At 28.9% G+C, this 17,421-nt stretch overlaps 2 protein-coding genes across 2 annotated transcripts; both read right to left on the bottom strand.

Moving 5' to 3' along the window:
* Nucleotides 1-1,188: 1,188 nt before the first annotated feature.
* On the bottom strand, nucleotides 1,189-4,131 carry LOC147072208 (phospholipase A1 member A-like; the record flags this gene model as incomplete). Its single annotated transcript, XM_085946699.1, has 5 exons — nucleotides 1,189-1,273; nucleotides 1,481-1,643; nucleotides 2,449-2,637; nucleotides 3,634-3,879; nucleotides 3,975-4,131. Coding segments are annotated over 5 exons (840 nt in total), but the record flags the coding sequence as incomplete, so codon positions are not given.
* Nucleotides 4,132-13,193: 9,062 nt separating this feature from the next.
* Nucleotides 13,194-17,374, bottom strand: LOC147072207 (pancreatic lipase-related protein 2-like). The gene is made up of 4 exons (XM_085946698.1): nucleotides 17,362-17,374; nucleotides 15,578-15,728; nucleotides 15,241-15,389; nucleotides 13,194-13,534 (listed from the first exon to the last, which is right to left on the bottom strand). The coding sequence occupies exons 1-4, from the start codon at nucleotides 17,372-17,374 to the stop codon at nucleotides 13,194-13,196; spliced, it is 654 nt and encodes a 217-aa protein (XP_085802824.1).
* Between the last annotated feature and the right edge of the window lie 47 nt (nucleotides 17,375-17,421).

Below are 17,421 nucleotides of genomic sequence, written 5' to 3'. Positions count from 1 at the left end.
AACAAAATAAATCAACTTAATATTCATGAAGATTCATAGTTCTGCAGATTGAAGTCACCGCGCTACTACAGTGTAGCTGTGAAAGGTTTTGTGGTGAAAATATGCGGGGCCGACTGTTTACTCTAGCAGTCTTCAAATTTATTTTGGACATTACTAATTATTGTGGACACTCTAGAGGATTAGGTGATACCATATAATATAACATATTATATAATAAGATATACCTACCCATTTACCATTCTCCGCCTTAGTGAAGAAAATATCGTATTTTCCTTATCTTATCTGTATTCTGCTTAATTAAAAAAAACTAATAAGGCAATATAAAATGCATACCGTTTTGTTCGTTTATCACACACTTAACAATACATACCTATATTCCTACACATATTTTTTTGTATACTTAAACAATATTTGTAATCATTATTATATTATATCTGTATTAAATCCATGTAAAGTATTATTTGTTTTTAAGTAGGTATATATTTTTTTTGGCCTGCGGAGTCTGTTTTATTATTTAATTAAGGACCCTTTTCTAACTTTTTCAGTGTTGAAAAATTGTGTATCATAATAGACTTTTACAGTGATTGTTTGGTAGCTACTCATTATAATAAGCATACGAGATTATGACAATTATTGAAATAAATTATGAAATGGTACGTCGCAATACCAAAGATCTAAAATAATTAAATAAATTCGATATATATAAAAGGTTTCAAATTAAACACATTTGTATTTTCTATAAAAATTTATATATTTTTTTAAATTAATAAAAAATATATTATTAAAAATTATCGAAATAAATTTCATTCATTATATTAACGTGTTTGATGAACATATATGTTATAACAGGTTTTTTATTATAAGTAAGTACCTGTTTCTTTGAATTATTTTTTATTAATTTTACTACTCATATTTTGTCACTAGATATCCCTAATAACATGATTCATCATAGCACTGGACTTCGTCTTAATAGATATGTAGGTATTTTGTTAGAATGTATTCCTTAATTAAAACACTTTTTTAAAAGGTGGACAATGAATGAATGCATGGAAATTAAATATGAATAATAAAATATTTATTAATTTCAAGAATTTTTATTTTAGTATAAATAAAAAATATCATAAATAACCTGTGATGATCTTGAAATAGAAAGTAATAATTTACTATAAATTATGATATGACGCTATGTCATAATAATCTCTTTTGTTTTCTTTTGGATTCTTTAGCGTATGGTGATTCACTATTTGTCGTTAAATAATAAACGCCTTCTTTTCTGAAAATAAAATATACCATTACTTCCAGCCACTACCACGCGATAAAAATAACGAAGTTTTTTTGCAAATACTTTCAGTAGCTTAACACAGATGGCAAGCTATGAATGGTATTACATTAAAATAATGAAAATGGGTTTTGATTGATATACTTACTTAAATTAGATCTTTTGATATAAGCATATAAATTGAAGAAAATAATATTATACCCATAATTAATCGTAAAGCCTCCCATATTCAGAGTCTCTCCAGTAGGTTTACATTGACCTGATGAAATTCCTTCATAACTTTCACATCTTATAGCGACAAATGCTTTATCTGATAATATTGATTCTGAAAAGAATCTATGGGCACGATTATGAGCACAGAATCCTAAAAAATAAAGTATTATCAGATAATATTATGCAGAAAAATATATATATTTTTTTAAATATTGTTCAATGAGGACAACATGTTGTAGATACACTATGCCATGTTGCTGAATAATATATTCTAGATGATAATAATAATGATATGTAATGTGATCGTTGATGAACAAGTGGGTAAAATTAACCACTAATTCTTGGTGGAGAAACATTGTATGAATTAAAATAAATACAATAGTATGTAGTAATTATTGTTCTACGTCATTGAACACCGTGCATAATCTGTTTTGTGTGCTATATTATGAGTATTATGACAATCTGAACTGAAAATGTCTAATTGAATTGAAAGAAATCAGTAGGTACTTACTGATTATTATTAAATTCTGTTGAGTGAGTACCTACAACGCAATATCAAGTATAATTTTAAATAATGAATATATTATTCTTTAATCTCGAGTATTAATAATTATAGAGTTGTTGTGTAAATACAATCATGACGTACCAAAGAAACTTAGGACTTCGTGTCAATTAATTTTACAATATTTACCTAAAAACTATTGAAATAGTATGTAGTTATGAACAGGGATATTTTTAATCTTTTTTAAGTTTTTAATCGACCCTCAAATAGGTTGGTATATTACTACATTCATGGATATACATTATATATACCTACTCATTTGTTTAAAATAATGTATGAAACACGAGAATATAGTGTAGTATAGATATAATAATTATAATATTTATAATGATTGGCAAAAATACAACCAATTATTTTACTGGTTGTAGAACTGACAAATTGCGTATTGCCTTACCTCTGTAGTCTGTCCCGCAGCCCGGTTGACTCGACCCTCCATTCGGATAAAAGTCCACGTGTCCTATTGGTTTGGCAAATCCTAGGTAACCTCCACACGTGTGTATCACTTCCACGTACCGGGCGTCGTGTCGGTCTAGCCTCGCATCTTTATTCCCTTCCGAAAATAACGGCAACGCCGGATCTAAGCCTGTACAATAATAAAGATCAATTTGATAATGTGATAAAAACACTAGTATTCAATCAAATAATAGAATTTTACGATAAAATAAAAATGGTTAATATATTTTTTTCAGGTTTCCACGATTTATAAATAGTATGTCTCTATAATCTAAGTATTATGTCTAATATTATCGACATTATTAAATTCAGCTGTATTGTGAGTATTAGGTTTACAAAATCAGGTATTTGTAACAATGCAACTTGTTAAATATAGTGTTTTTTCATTTCAAATTTTAATCTGCCTTATTTTTATTATCAGTTGCAGTATGCAACTATGTTTAGTTAAGCCGCGTTGACACGGTCCAAGTACGATCCAAGTAGACTTGGATAGGAATAATTAGTATGAAGATGTCTCATCCAAGTGACAGCTTCATACTATTTATTCCTATCCAAGTAAACTTGTATGGCACTCGATCCAAGTACACTTGGACCGAGTGCCATCCAAGTGCACTCGTATGTGACATCTTCATACTAAGTATTAATATCCAAGCTACTTGGACCGCGTCCTACTCATCCAAGTAACTTGGATAGGAATAAATAGTATGGAGCTGTCACTTGGATAGGAATAAATAGTATGAAGCTGTCACTTGGATGAGACATCTTCATACTAATTATTCCTATCCAAGTCTACTTGGATCGTTCTTGGACCGTGTCAACGCGGCTTTAGTAGTGAATGTTTGATAATCACGATTATTGAAACGAACGCATTATTTATTTTTATATCAATGGCGAAGGGTAGAGGTATGCTGTTAAGATTCGACATAAATAGTTCACACTAAACATTTTTTTTCATTGAACTAAGACTACACATTGTAGATAATTGTATACTCTGCTGTAAACCATGTAAACCCTGCTTAACCAAGCCACAACTAATTCTGCATTTGTAATTTGTATTTTTTCAACGTGCCATCTTAATTATTGTATTACGGTTATTTAAAAGGAAAATGTAGTAGGTATTATTAACCTGTAATTGTATGTATTGGCCCTTTCTCTACAAACGCTCCAGCAATTCCAACAACATGAGCCCCTAGGCTATGACCAATCATGTGGACATCGTCCATAGAGACACCTTCTCTGATGAGGAAATTGAGAAATAGAGTCAAGCGATGACCCACCTGGGCCACATTATAACTCGCCCATACGTAATTCACATTAGCCGCGTAGTTCCAATCAATAACGATTATGTTAAGGTCACTTATGTTTAGATAGGCTGAAATAAGAGAACAATTCATTTTATTGTGTTTGATTTATGGATCATAGTCAATTCGCTTACTCTTCGGTTTGTGAATAATTTAATTTCTTTACCTTCTTTGATGTTTACAGGCATTGGGCTTGTTCCATTATTGTACCAACCATGGGCAACAATTTTTAGCGGCAGGTTAAAATTAAAATTTGAATTCACTAATGAACTAGAGTTATCTAATTCTATATGTTGATATTTGTATGGGTTTTTTCTAGAGAAAAGAAAACAATTTATGGTCACGAAAGATATCAATATTATATTTTAAGTCAGTGTATGTTTTTAAATCATAATTTTCTTATTTATATTCATAATATCTTAAGGCGAATGTTCTGCCTAAGAGATCTACTAGCGCAAAATCATTTTAATACGAGGGTGGGTCAATAAGTCCTTAGAAAAGCCGACAGGTGGCGCGACTAGTACTGCAAACGGTTTGTTTTCATGCAGCGGCACTACCGATTCAGTATGCTGCGAAGTTTCAATCAGATTGGTCGGGTTGTTGTGTGTTTCTCGTACATTTAAAAAAAAAAATTGCTTGTGGAAAATGGAAAAATGGAAAATGGAGAAAATTGAGTTTAGAGTTGTTATTAAACATTTTAATATAAAAGGGTTAACAGCAAAGGAAATAAAAAATGAGTTGGATTTAGTTCACGGCATATCTGCTCCTTCACTTGCAACTATTTATAACTGGTTAAATGAATTTAAACGTGGTCGTACATCAACAAAGGATGAACCACGCTCAGGACGTCCTGTAGAGGTGACTACACCAGAAATGATCAATAAAATCCACGATATGGTGTTAAGTGACCGAAGATTAAAGTTGAGTGAGATAATTGAGGTTACAGGGATCTCAAAAGGTAGCGTCATTTCTATTTTACATGACAAATTGGGCATGAAAAATATTTCTGCAAGATGGGTGCCGCGTTTGCTCACAGTCGACAATAAACGCAGTAGGGTGGTGGCCTCTAAAGCCCTGTTGTCGCTCATGCAACGCAATCCGGATGAATTTTTTCGTCGCTTTGTGACTGTAGATGAAACATGGATACACCACTATACTCCCGAGACGAAAGAACAGTCAAAGCAGTGGATTGCGAAGGCAAACCATGTCCAAAGAAGGCGAAAACCGTAAAATCAGCTGGTAAGGTTATGGCTACTGTATTTTGGGATGCACGTGAAATTATTTTCGTTGACTATTTGGAAAAAGGAAAAACAATAACAGGGGATTATTATGCATCTTTATTGGACCAGCTAAAAAACAAAATTGAAGAAAAACGGCCTCATTTAAACAAGAAAAAAATCCTCTTTCATCAGGACAATGCCCGTGTTCACACATGTTTACGATCAATGGCTAAAATTGAAGAATTGAAGTTCGAATTGGTCGACCACCCACCGTATTCGCCAGATTTAGCCCCCAGTGACTTTTTCCTTTTCCCAAACTTAAAAAAATGGCTAAGTGGACAACGTTTTTTTTCAAATGAAGAAGTCATCGATCGGACAAATGCTTATTTTGAGGACCTTCCGAAAACTTATTTTTCTGACGGTTTAAAAAAAATTGAGAAACGTCTAACCAAGTGTATTGAGCTCCAAGGAAATTATGTTGAGAAATAAAAAAAAAATACAAAAAAAAAACCTGTTTTAATGCTTTTTTCTAAGGAATTATTGACCCACCCTCGTACAATTTACTAAAAAATATATTTAAGTTTTTTTTAATTAATCAATGTGTATATAAAAACATTAAAAAGAAAAATCATCAGACTGCGTCGTCAGTGAAACACTGCAGCTAACATTGTCCAGTCTGATTTATTCAAAACAAGGTAAACAAAATATGAACAACACGAATTTGGAGCAAGCCGTATAATATGACGTACCTATATTAAATTAACCTGATGTTATTTATTAATAATTATGTATTTGTTATCATAATCCCATTGATTCCAAGCGATTTGCTTACAGCTTGAAACCGCTTCAATTCTCGATTATGCGTACCTTTACAATAAAAATATGACGGAATAAGGTCAATCATTCAATTTTTTAAGAAATACTCACATGGTGAATGCTTATCTGATGATCAATTTTATTGCGCAATATAATAAGCGAAAACATATCTGGCAGATGAGAATAACTAATACAGACAAAACAATACAATATAACCGAGAAAACGCACAATCAGAACCCATGAAATCTTGACATTGTACAAGAGAACCAACAATACACCTATTATCTGAGTATTTAGTTTTTCGTAAAATAAAAATCCCGAGCGAAGGTGGGTACTAGTAGGGCCATAAAAAAGGACCCATATTTTAATGCTTTGGTGACAATACTTTTATTTCGATACCAGTATCGGTATTGATATTTTTCTTTCGATGTGACGACCCAAGGTATACGCGGTAGTTAAGATACAACACACATAAGAGAAAACCTAATAAACTAAGTTTTAATGATATACATAAACAAATAATAATAATTCGACTGCCTCATGTAATAACACACCAATTCGAAATAGTGTGTTTTATGTTTTTTGAGCTATTGTTGCATAGAAAAAAATACCACACCAGCCAATTTTTTTTTGGATTTTTTTCTCGAAAAACACCCAAAATACTGTTTAAAATAATACTCGTAAGTAGAGTTATGATTATATAACATTTTTTGTAAAATCTTAAATTACATGGAATAATAATCCACTTGTAGTTGGTGTGTTATTACTCGGAAAAAATATACATGCTCCCTACACAAATCATTTTAGTGTATCATTTAACTATGATTTCACCGTGGAATATGACACTAATTCAACTTTCACCTTCAAATCTCGCCTTTATCAACATATAACAACACTGTATTGAAAAATCATTATCCTTTGTAATGAATCGCACCTACTTTCATTATCACAAATTGCTTTTGTGACAGTAAAATTGTATTATTTTTGTTATTGTGTACAAATGACTAATTTTAATATTATTATTAATACTATCGGCCTATGGTAGGTACTATTGGAATTTGAATTTAAATTCTAATGGATTTAAGTTATGAACTATTCCATTTAATTAATATGTCGCCAACTAGATCTCGGCGAATATTACAATAAGCTCAAGATACTAATAAAATAAAGGATGGAAACAATAAAAAAATAAATCTCCTATTTCAGACAACACATTTTAAGGTTATAATTATAAATGATTCAACCTTAAATATTCTGTCTGTACTATTGGCTCCTACAGGATTTTCAATGTTTATAATATTCTGTGTTTCGTAATATAAACTATAACGTCTTCCTATTATTAGTAAGCATCGTATAAATGCATATTTGCACCATTAGTTTCCAATTTATAACCTACAATAATTATGCTTCTTGTATTGATTCCATGACGACTTGTGATAAGTAAATAAGGTAATACTTGCCTATTTTTGCACACTTTTATGATAAATATTGTAGTAAAAAAAGTCTAAAAGGTTTATTGCATGTTTGGGTGAAAATTGGATAGTCCAGTTGATTTTATCCCCATCTGAAGACTCCGAATAGTCCTAGTGATCCTGGATTGTCGGGTTTTAGTTGTTCTTCCAGTGTGCTATTATGACGCAAAAATTTGGAGGAGATTTGGGAATGATTGATGATTTGATCGAAGAAATTACGAAATCTCCAGCAGATCTTACACAGAATGAAATATATCGCTCTATTTTAGAGCATAATAAATAACAGTATACTTCTGTCAGTACTTTGCCACCTTGAAACATAAATGCACTTGTAGACATCACGTCATCAGACATGACGTTGTACCTACTTAGTGCATCTGTACAAAGTATTTTCACTATAAATTGACACACTTGAATCGAGAAAAAGAAGAGAGCTGTAATTTAAGACTTGTGTAAAAGGAAGAAAGCCAAAAAAGCATTCAATTCAGGTGAAGAATATGTGAATGAATATAAGAATATTTGAATACCATGGAAGCACTATGTAAAAATTCTTGCCAGTTCAAATATGTGCCCAAAAATGAGTGAATCCGAACGTCAAGTTAGTTTTGATTCATTTTGTATTATTGGCAATCATGAGAAACAATGGGATTACATCTTACGATATGACAAGTCAGTGCAAAAGAAAACCCAAAAACTACCAGCTTCTTTAAGACGTTTAAAAGCACTTATTTATGGTTTGTCATGCAATAACGAAATAATAAAAGTATGTAAAACTATGTTTTTACAAACACTTTCAATTTCAAATATGTGGGTGGTGAGTGCTTTTAAAAAAAGGAAGAGTCAGAATTGCTATTGTATAGTCAAGGCAGGTACAACAACCGTTCTCATGCACTCAAGGAAGCAAAAAAAAATAGTATAATTGAACATGTTAATAATATATTTCATAAGAAAAGAATCCCACTATGTTAGAAAAAATAGCCAAAAAGAATATTAAGACGAGAATTTGAATATGGTGAAAATGTTTCCCCAATATAGCATATGATTTGGATCAAAATAATATCAATTTCCAATTGCCACTGAACGCCAATATAAAGGCATATTTTTCTCGTATTTCTTCGTCTGAACAGGAACGGAAACAATAATTGAGTAAATTAAATATTTAATAAAAAATAAAGTGATTATCAGCAACATTTATTATTTACAGAACGTTCGAGAGATGAAACAGGGTGATATAAATCGTGCAAAAGAAAATCACATTACAACTGTTACAGCATGTTTTGATTTACAAAAGTTTTAACTGTGTCACAAAGTGAAGTATGAGTCTTTCATTATAAGAGAAAATAATATGCCATCTATAATCTCACTGTTCATGATAGGATGGCTATTAATTGTTACCTTTGGCATCTACAAACAGCTAAGTGAGGTGCGATAGAAATAAGTAGCTGCATAGAAGTATAGAAGTCTTATAAGTACTATTTTTACATATTTTAAATCTAATTTTAAGAATACAGTTGTATATTATATGATAGTTTTCCTATACTTAATTTAAAAAAAGTTTAATTTACATAACGTTTATAATGCTGCAACGTAATTTACGTAAAATATATAGGTAACCAACTATCCTATCATTTCTTAATTTATACTACCAATCATTATTATGTTGAGTGGAATATTTATTAAGTAACTTTGCAATTATTTTACTATAATATTATGTTCTGTAAAACAATTTCCTCAAACTGACTGAATGGTTAAAATACAGTTTATTGCAATAAAATATTGTTTAATTAAAAAATCTCTTCATATTCCATCAGAATATCTAAACATATTTTTGGTTTAATCAAATATCATCGAGAGAGAAAACACTAAGAGCACATAGTATGTCATTCCCCGTAAAAGTCAAAACAAAAATCTCTCTAAGTCGAGATATTTAAGATTATCTTTCAGAATTAGCATGAAAAAAAACACCATCTCAAGTTACGTGGTACTTTTTTTATGAAAAAAAAAATAATTACGTGGAAAAACACACCAAGTATAGATATATACACCCTCTAAAAATATATAAACGGGAAAAATCACACCAAATCTAGATGTAATATTTTAGTTGTCAAACTTAACGTGGAAAAACACATTTAGGGTATTATTTCCCAAATTATTGTCTTGCAAAAGTTGATTGTATGCTTAATGATACTCTATTTAAAGATATAAATTATAATTTAAATAATATTTGCACATAATAAACGGCTTTTGCTACACATTTTTTTGAATGGTTTTTTTGCTCTCCTGAAAAGTTGATAATTTAGAGTTAGTGTGTTATTCCATGAGGTAGTCGATATATAACAATAAAATGTCATCCTTAGAAGTTTACCATTGACATATTTTTTTTATTTGTAATGTTTTAAAATTCGTATTGATCAATTAATTGCAAATAACTTCAATTAAACTGTAAGTTTCATATTTTCCGCTAGGTACTGCCAGTAGACAGAGTATTGATTGTCTTAGTGAATGTAAAATACTATTCATTAATTAAATTGAATATGTAAACAGTATATTACTAAATATTGTTATGAATATAATTATCAAAAACTATATTCAATGTACGCATGTAAATAATTGTATTTTTATAGAATATATAAGAAATAAACAAAATCTTTCTTATTGTTAGGATTCTTTATATATTTTAACTTACCGAGTATATAGTCGAAATTCAACATCCACATTAGTAAAAATATATGGCATCGCAACATTGGTTTTATTTGATACATAAACGTGTGAAAATTGATTAACACTTGCTAACCATACAGGGTCGTACTTTGTTGTCAAATCCAATTTTGCACATTGTGCTGAAAATATTTATTTAATTATTCATCATAGCCTAGATTATATTTCAATCATCATTGCCTAGTAGGTATATATTTTTCAAATATTTTTAACAAACAACATCAACTTTAGAGGTGATAACTTAATGAAAATAAATCGTATTAGTTTAAAAATGAATAATCACAAACAACGAAGATTTTATAATCAAAATAAGTAATGTGATTAACATATTGTATTACTAAAACTAAGCCAAGGATTTACTTTGTGTACTTACCAACTGATAATATTGAAAGTAAATAAATTTTGCACCACATTCTTATCACTTTATCAATAACAAATCCCATCTTCTGGTGATAAGACAATCTTAAACAAATATGTTTAGTTTGTATATATTAATATTGATAATTATCACTACTAATGCACTCATTATCTTGGCTTTACCTCCGGATGTAAGAATGTTATTGATTGATTCATCTATCCCAAAGATCATATTATTTTATCACCATATAAACATAATATTATCGTATTATAATGGTATTTAACTATTCACTCAACATGGACTGTAGTTTATATAATATTTTTAGCATCACTGTCACTTAGGTACTAGTAAACACCACGGTTTGCAGTTAATGTGTATAACTCAACCAATAGTTTCTACTCTCATTGTCGCTGAAAAGGATGAAATGTGATAGTACATATAGAATTCAAAGTTGTTAATTCAGGTCATTCAGCTGTAAGATATTCACTGACCGTCAATAATTTTTGCGTATAGAATTCCGGAAATGGTCGTCAGACATGATTAGCGATTCTTTATGTCATGCCTACAAATTAAAGAGAAACCAGGTACATTACGCTTTCTTGCATACTAATTATTTTCAATAAATATTTTAACTGAATAGAATGACGGTAAGCATTAGAATAAGTTAAATTTATTCTGTTTACTAAAGTAATAACATGTTTGACACATTTATTTGTCAAGATATTGTTACTCCAAAATACAAAATTGATTAATGAATTTACATTTACGTACCATCTATATCTTTATTAGATTTTTTTAAAGTTTGTATTGATTCTACATTTTTGTGAGTTATAGATGTTGACTATTTTGGAATATAAAACTATCCTCAGAACAATCCAATGATCATAGTTATCTTTGAACTGATCTGATAATGATTTAATAGCTCGAAACATAATAACGCAAAAAGTAAGAATTATAAAATCTATATTAATATTATTTTATTCTTTATAAAAAGTATAACTATACTCGTTTAAGATTCAGCTCACGCAAGAAGAACTAATCCCAATAGACCACGGGTAGCGCTGCAGACTCGCCGATTGGGTCTTAGAAGAGCAGGGAACCGATGATGTACTGTAATTGGTACGGTACATTAATAGGCAAAACTGCTGAAAACCCATAATCTATTCAAGAGGCCGTTATATGTAGCGAAAGTTATTGTTTGATACGGTTTTATTAGGTTGGGGTCATCATCGAGCTACACTTTTTTCGAAAATTATAAAATAGTGACCATTACGGTCAATGGCGTTGGAATGGCGGGGAATGATAACTGACTTTTTGTGGCAGGAAATTAAAAAAACGATTTGGAAAACATGTGGTTGTAGCGGGATGGAGACATATGCCATACAGCTCGTGAAATACTGGCAAGTTCAGTGGCTATTTAATTGCAAGACTTAGCGATTTTAATTGGCCACCAAGATAGTATAATTTGACATCGTTGGTTAAGTATCTCTACCAATAATTCTTAATCTTTTAACGCACTAAGGACAACATCAGTAACATTATAGGAAATGTGTAAAAAAAGTCATCGAAAATTAGTGTCAGCGAATCGTGAGCTGCCCGGGGAGATCATTTTAATGATATTTCGTTTCATGTATAAATTGCAAAGACCAAATTGTCGCTTGAAATAATAATATATTTGTAAAAAAAATAACGATATGTGTATTTTAATTTAAAAAAAAAAGAACAAATTCATACTAGAACATAGATAACCCATCTCTAATAAAGCTTAACCTCTTCGTGAGGCGACCCAAATCCACATTTGATTTTACAGCCAATCAATAGATAATAAATCAGTAGGTTTTATCTACTATTTTTAATGATACACATTTAGCTCCGCATTCTTATAGTTGCATTTAATTTAATTATGATTATAAAATCTTTTAATGCAACTTTAATTGGTGAAATAGTTTGCAAAAAACATCACCGAATGCAATTTTAAAGATTGAGACAATCTTGGAATACTTTATTTCATTATCAGCTTTCTCAATCTTTTATTCAATATGAATACAAATGAGAAAATGGCTTCCTAGAATTATGGATCATCTGGGATTCATTGGGATTGTTTTGTTTTTGGCCAATTGGCTATGCTGAATTATAATTTCATTTGCATATTACTTTACAATAAATTAAAGAACCTTTTAGTATCTACTGAATATTGTAAAGCATTATAATGTTGTCTTACATATAAATATTAATAATTATTAAATTTAGCATTATTATAAAAATATATTCTTTTGTTCTGTGATACATTATATTAATATATTGTCAAAATAAATACGCAATATATAATGCTAGTTAGTAATTGAGTATACAACTATGTTAAGTTTTTTTATTTCGAAATAAATAATAATTACAATATATAGATATTTTATTAACGTATTATTATAAAATGTTACGTAAGTTTATTTATGTTATGACACTAATCGAAGATTATCATATTAAATATAGAAATGAATTCAAAATGAAACTATTTTTTTTTCTTCCATGTTTATACATCATTAGCTTTTGGTTAACTATCCTTGGAAGTAGGGAATCTCTGAATTTGTGTTTAGGCCAAATATACCAATCCTTAAAAAAATATTATATATATGGTTTAATTAATAACATCCTGTGTAATGTGTTTAGAATATTATTATAAAGTTTAAACACAAAATCATATTAATTTATAATATGTGATTTTAATTTATTTTATCAATCATTTTCTAAAAGTTTTTCTTATAAAATATACCTAATGATTTACATCATATTATATCATATTTACTTACGCAGTTTTAATTCGAGAACCTCCCATGTGCAAAGTTTCTTTCAAGTATTTACATTCCTGGGTCATTACTTCGGCAACGGTTGGACAAAGCTTCCCCATATATCCTTCGTGGTCAATAGATTCAGCTATATACTCCCAGGCGCGTTCATGAGAGCATGCTGTATTTCCATTGCAACCTGGCATCTTGACTCCATTATTGAGATAGAAGTCATTGTGGCCAACGGCGTCTTTCATTCCCAACTGTCCACTATTAGTATGGACTATTTCTAGATATCTGGCATCACTTTTTCTAATACGGTCAGATGAAGCACCCCACGATGGACCAGCAGGGTCCATTGCTAAATTATAATAAATCAATATCAAAATGAAGCTTATTTTTCACAGTAAAGTTATTTGTAAAAATCATTTTAGTCAGTAATACGGTTTAAACTTTCCTTATTTCATACATAAAAAGAACATTTTCAATAATAATTTGTAAATAGACAATAAATATAGGTATGTGGGTATATTGGCCCACTACAGTTTTTCGGCGCTACATACTATTTGAAAGTGGAAAGGTGCCAAATAGATATGTTTGAAATATATTATCATGCACATCTGTATCCAATAGAATTATAATACATAAAATATGTAATAAAAACAAGTTTTTTTAGTTGATGCAAGAACGCTATAGTTTTATTCCGACATTTATTTATTTAGCAATGCATATTAATATACAGATACCTACTTAACTTATGACATAATAACATGATGCGAATTAGAATTAAAATTGTATGCATCTTGCTTATAATCATCTATTTTTTTCAACGATTTTAAATTATTTACGCTTACCTTTCGGATTCAGATTTCATCATCCATATCCGACTTCTACTCCACTGATTAGTTTAATGTGGTTTTAGCGTTATATCAGTATAAACTAGTATAAAGTTAAACAAATTATATCAACATTTTAGAAAACAGTTTCAATTCTTGCATGTGAATAATTACATTCACTGTCATTATATTTAAAAATATGGACTTTATATTTTTATATTTATAATTATATTAAATTTTATGATACATCTGTACCAGTAAAATTATGTTTATTTCGTATGAAGGCATTAGACATAGAAATAACAAGGTGAATTAATGATCAAATTACCTGTAATATATTCCACTATTCCGCGTTTTGCAAGTCTAGCGCAGAAGCCAACCAGTTGTCCACCAAGGCTGTGTCCCAGAATATGCATATTACTAAAGGGTACTCCTAATATATTCAGCCAATCAAGGAATTTTCCAATACTTTGTCCTGCAGATGGGACATTTTTAACTGATTCGCCATATCCACCACTTGCTCCTTTATACCAATCGATTGCAAAAATATTGGCATCCATTACTTTTAGAAAAGCTAAAAAAACAGTTGAAAAATCGTAATTAAAATAACAATTCACCTAAATATTCACAAATACGAAAATATCATTATTTCTTAAACTTGTATCCTGTTATCAAACTTTACACCATAAATGTATCGCAAAATCAAATTAACCAATAAATCTATATTTAAATTTCTTACATATTATAACTTTACTTTTCTCATACATATATTATAATATTACATACACAGCAGATAATAATTAAAAAAAAACTATAAGTACGATATTATATACTTACTATGATTTTAAATTAGTAAAATCATTACTTTATTATACGTTATTATTTATTTATTTAGTTAGTTTATTAAGTATTTGGTTCAATTTCATTAAATTTTAGTATTTACTAAGTTCATTATAATAAACGACATTATTTCATGTATTTTTTAGCATGGATACATGCTTTTGCCTTGACCTTCGGGGCGCATTCGTTACGAAAAATTGCACTGGCGTAACGAAAAATAATGTCACAAAAGTTGCCCGGCCGCTACAGACCTCCAGTAGGCCGCGAGCGGCGATTCGGAATGACGTATAAACCTGTGCCCCGCAATTCATTTTAATATTGTATTATATTTGAGTATTTACCCAATTTATACACAAATTTACACTCATTTTAATTTATTGACATTACTTACCCGAAGCAATCAAAACATTCATTCTACTGTGGGCAGTATTCCTCCAACCATGAACGATTATTTTAACAGGGTGACTAGCATTAAAAGATGTTATAGCTATTCCGGTATTATCCTCTTTAAATATTCTCACTGGTTTTAGTAAGTCCTTCCTGTAATTAATTATTTTTATTAATTAGTAAATTTAATGCTTACTTTGTAAATAGTTTGATCCATATTTATTTCCAATTATAATATAATAATATAATATTTTATAATAAAATATTAGAATAACTCTAATGAGTAGATGTAAGGAAACAAAGTCGACTATTTTGTAAACTACAATAATAATGGCGCTTACCTGGTGTACAAATAATATTCAATATCTGTATCTGGTTTAAACTTAACAGTTGGAGTATCATCGTCTAGGTCAACAAAATGAAATGTTCCATTGTTATCGGGAAACTGGATGAATCTGGGCTCATTTGGATCTCTCTTAGAAGCAAGAGATGCTAAATAAAAATAATAATAAATAATCAGTATTTTTTTTTATTTAAAATGAAACTGTTTAAAGATTCTCTGTCCGTTTTTATGTTATTATAGTATTTTTTTCTATTACAATAATTAACATATTTTTTTACCTACATAAATAGTTCAATAATTTATTCATAAATAAGCATTGCGATTGAAAGCGTGCAATTTATTTTAATAACTGAATGAACAAAAAAAAAACGAATACTATGATTTATTTATATTATAATAATTTATAGAGTAACATAGTATGAAATCCAAACCTGTTACATATAAGACAAAGAAAATCACTTTTAATAAAATCATTTTCACTTTGATGACTGAATTACAAGTATAATAAATTGAATGTTTTATATTTTTTAGCTAAATTCTTAAATGTTATCTTTAAAATAACCTATTATTTGGGAGATTATCAACATCAATAATGTTTTATCAACCATAGGTTATTTATTAATAATATCTAGCTTATAATTATTATAATAATTATAATCCTATTCCTTTGTTATTATTATGTCACTTATATGTAAGCACAATAATATTATATTATTATCATCAGTGCTATATTAATAGTGATCAAGTGCATATCCTACTAAACATGATAATTTATTACATTGTTATTTAAGTAGATAATGCCTTATAAGCAGGCATGCTAAACAACAGATAGTCTGAACTACCCCCGAATCTAATATAGTATACAAAATACTTCGAAATTGATTATACTTATTATATTAATAATTAAATAAAACATAATATTATGTACTTATTCCACTTTTTTAATCTTATTCTGGACCAGTTTATCTGCGTATTTCTACGATGAAAAAACAGTTAACTCCATAAAAGAAAAAATACTAATAATAGTTTAATATAATAATTTTAATAAACAGTATGTAAAAACTTTAATTATATTATTGCCATGATTTATTCGATTTACAATAAAATAAGAAAATCAACTATACTTTTATATAGCCTCTTAAACGTTGACGTCAAATATTTGTACATGTAAGTAATGATTTTATTACTTTAATAATCATTGCATAAAATACAATTTAAAAAACAATTTGTACACTGAATAAAAGAACAATTTCAATTAACTACACAATAATAAAATTGATGCCTTAATCCTTCTATTAGAACCATCTGTAAGTAAATAAATTAAAATTCTAGATTATATTTTTTGACAATTGAAGACAACTTTAAAATAATACAATTTTAACTTACTTTTTAATATACGTTCCTTAATAGAATTTTGAAAATAAAATTCGTTGTACGGACTTAAATAGTATTGAATTTGTATAGAAATATTTATTATTATGCTGGTATTTTAATCAGAAAAATAAAACACAATTTAATTAAAGGCATTTTAATATGTTTTATAATTGTATACTTATAATTTCTAGGAGATTAAATGAAACAAATTAGTTGTAATAAATTTACAATTATTTTATTTCATTTATAATCACAAGTCTTATTTTGAAAGAGGTTATATGCATAATAAATAAGGTACGTTTATTAATATTTTATCGTATCATTAATATAATGATTTTGACAATAGAAAATGATGTTAGAATCTTTCAGTAATCTTCTCATGCTTGTCAATATTATCCTTGGAAATACGGTTCTTTTTCATTTGTTTTCAAGCCGAAAACTCCAACACTAGAAAATAAAAATAAATAT

This window comes from Rhyacophila brunnea, unplaced genomic scaffold (assembly GCF_057557595.1).
Source record: "Rhyacophila brunnea isolate RB1 unplaced genomic scaffold, BYU_Rbru_1.0 scaffold_2, whole genome shotgun sequence".
Taxonomy (NCBI): domain Eukaryota; kingdom Metazoa; phylum Arthropoda; class Insecta; order Trichoptera; family Rhyacophilidae; genus Rhyacophila; species Rhyacophila brunnea.
Note: the sequence above shows the minus strand (reverse complement) of the source record. Positions and strands in the feature narration are given on the sequence as shown.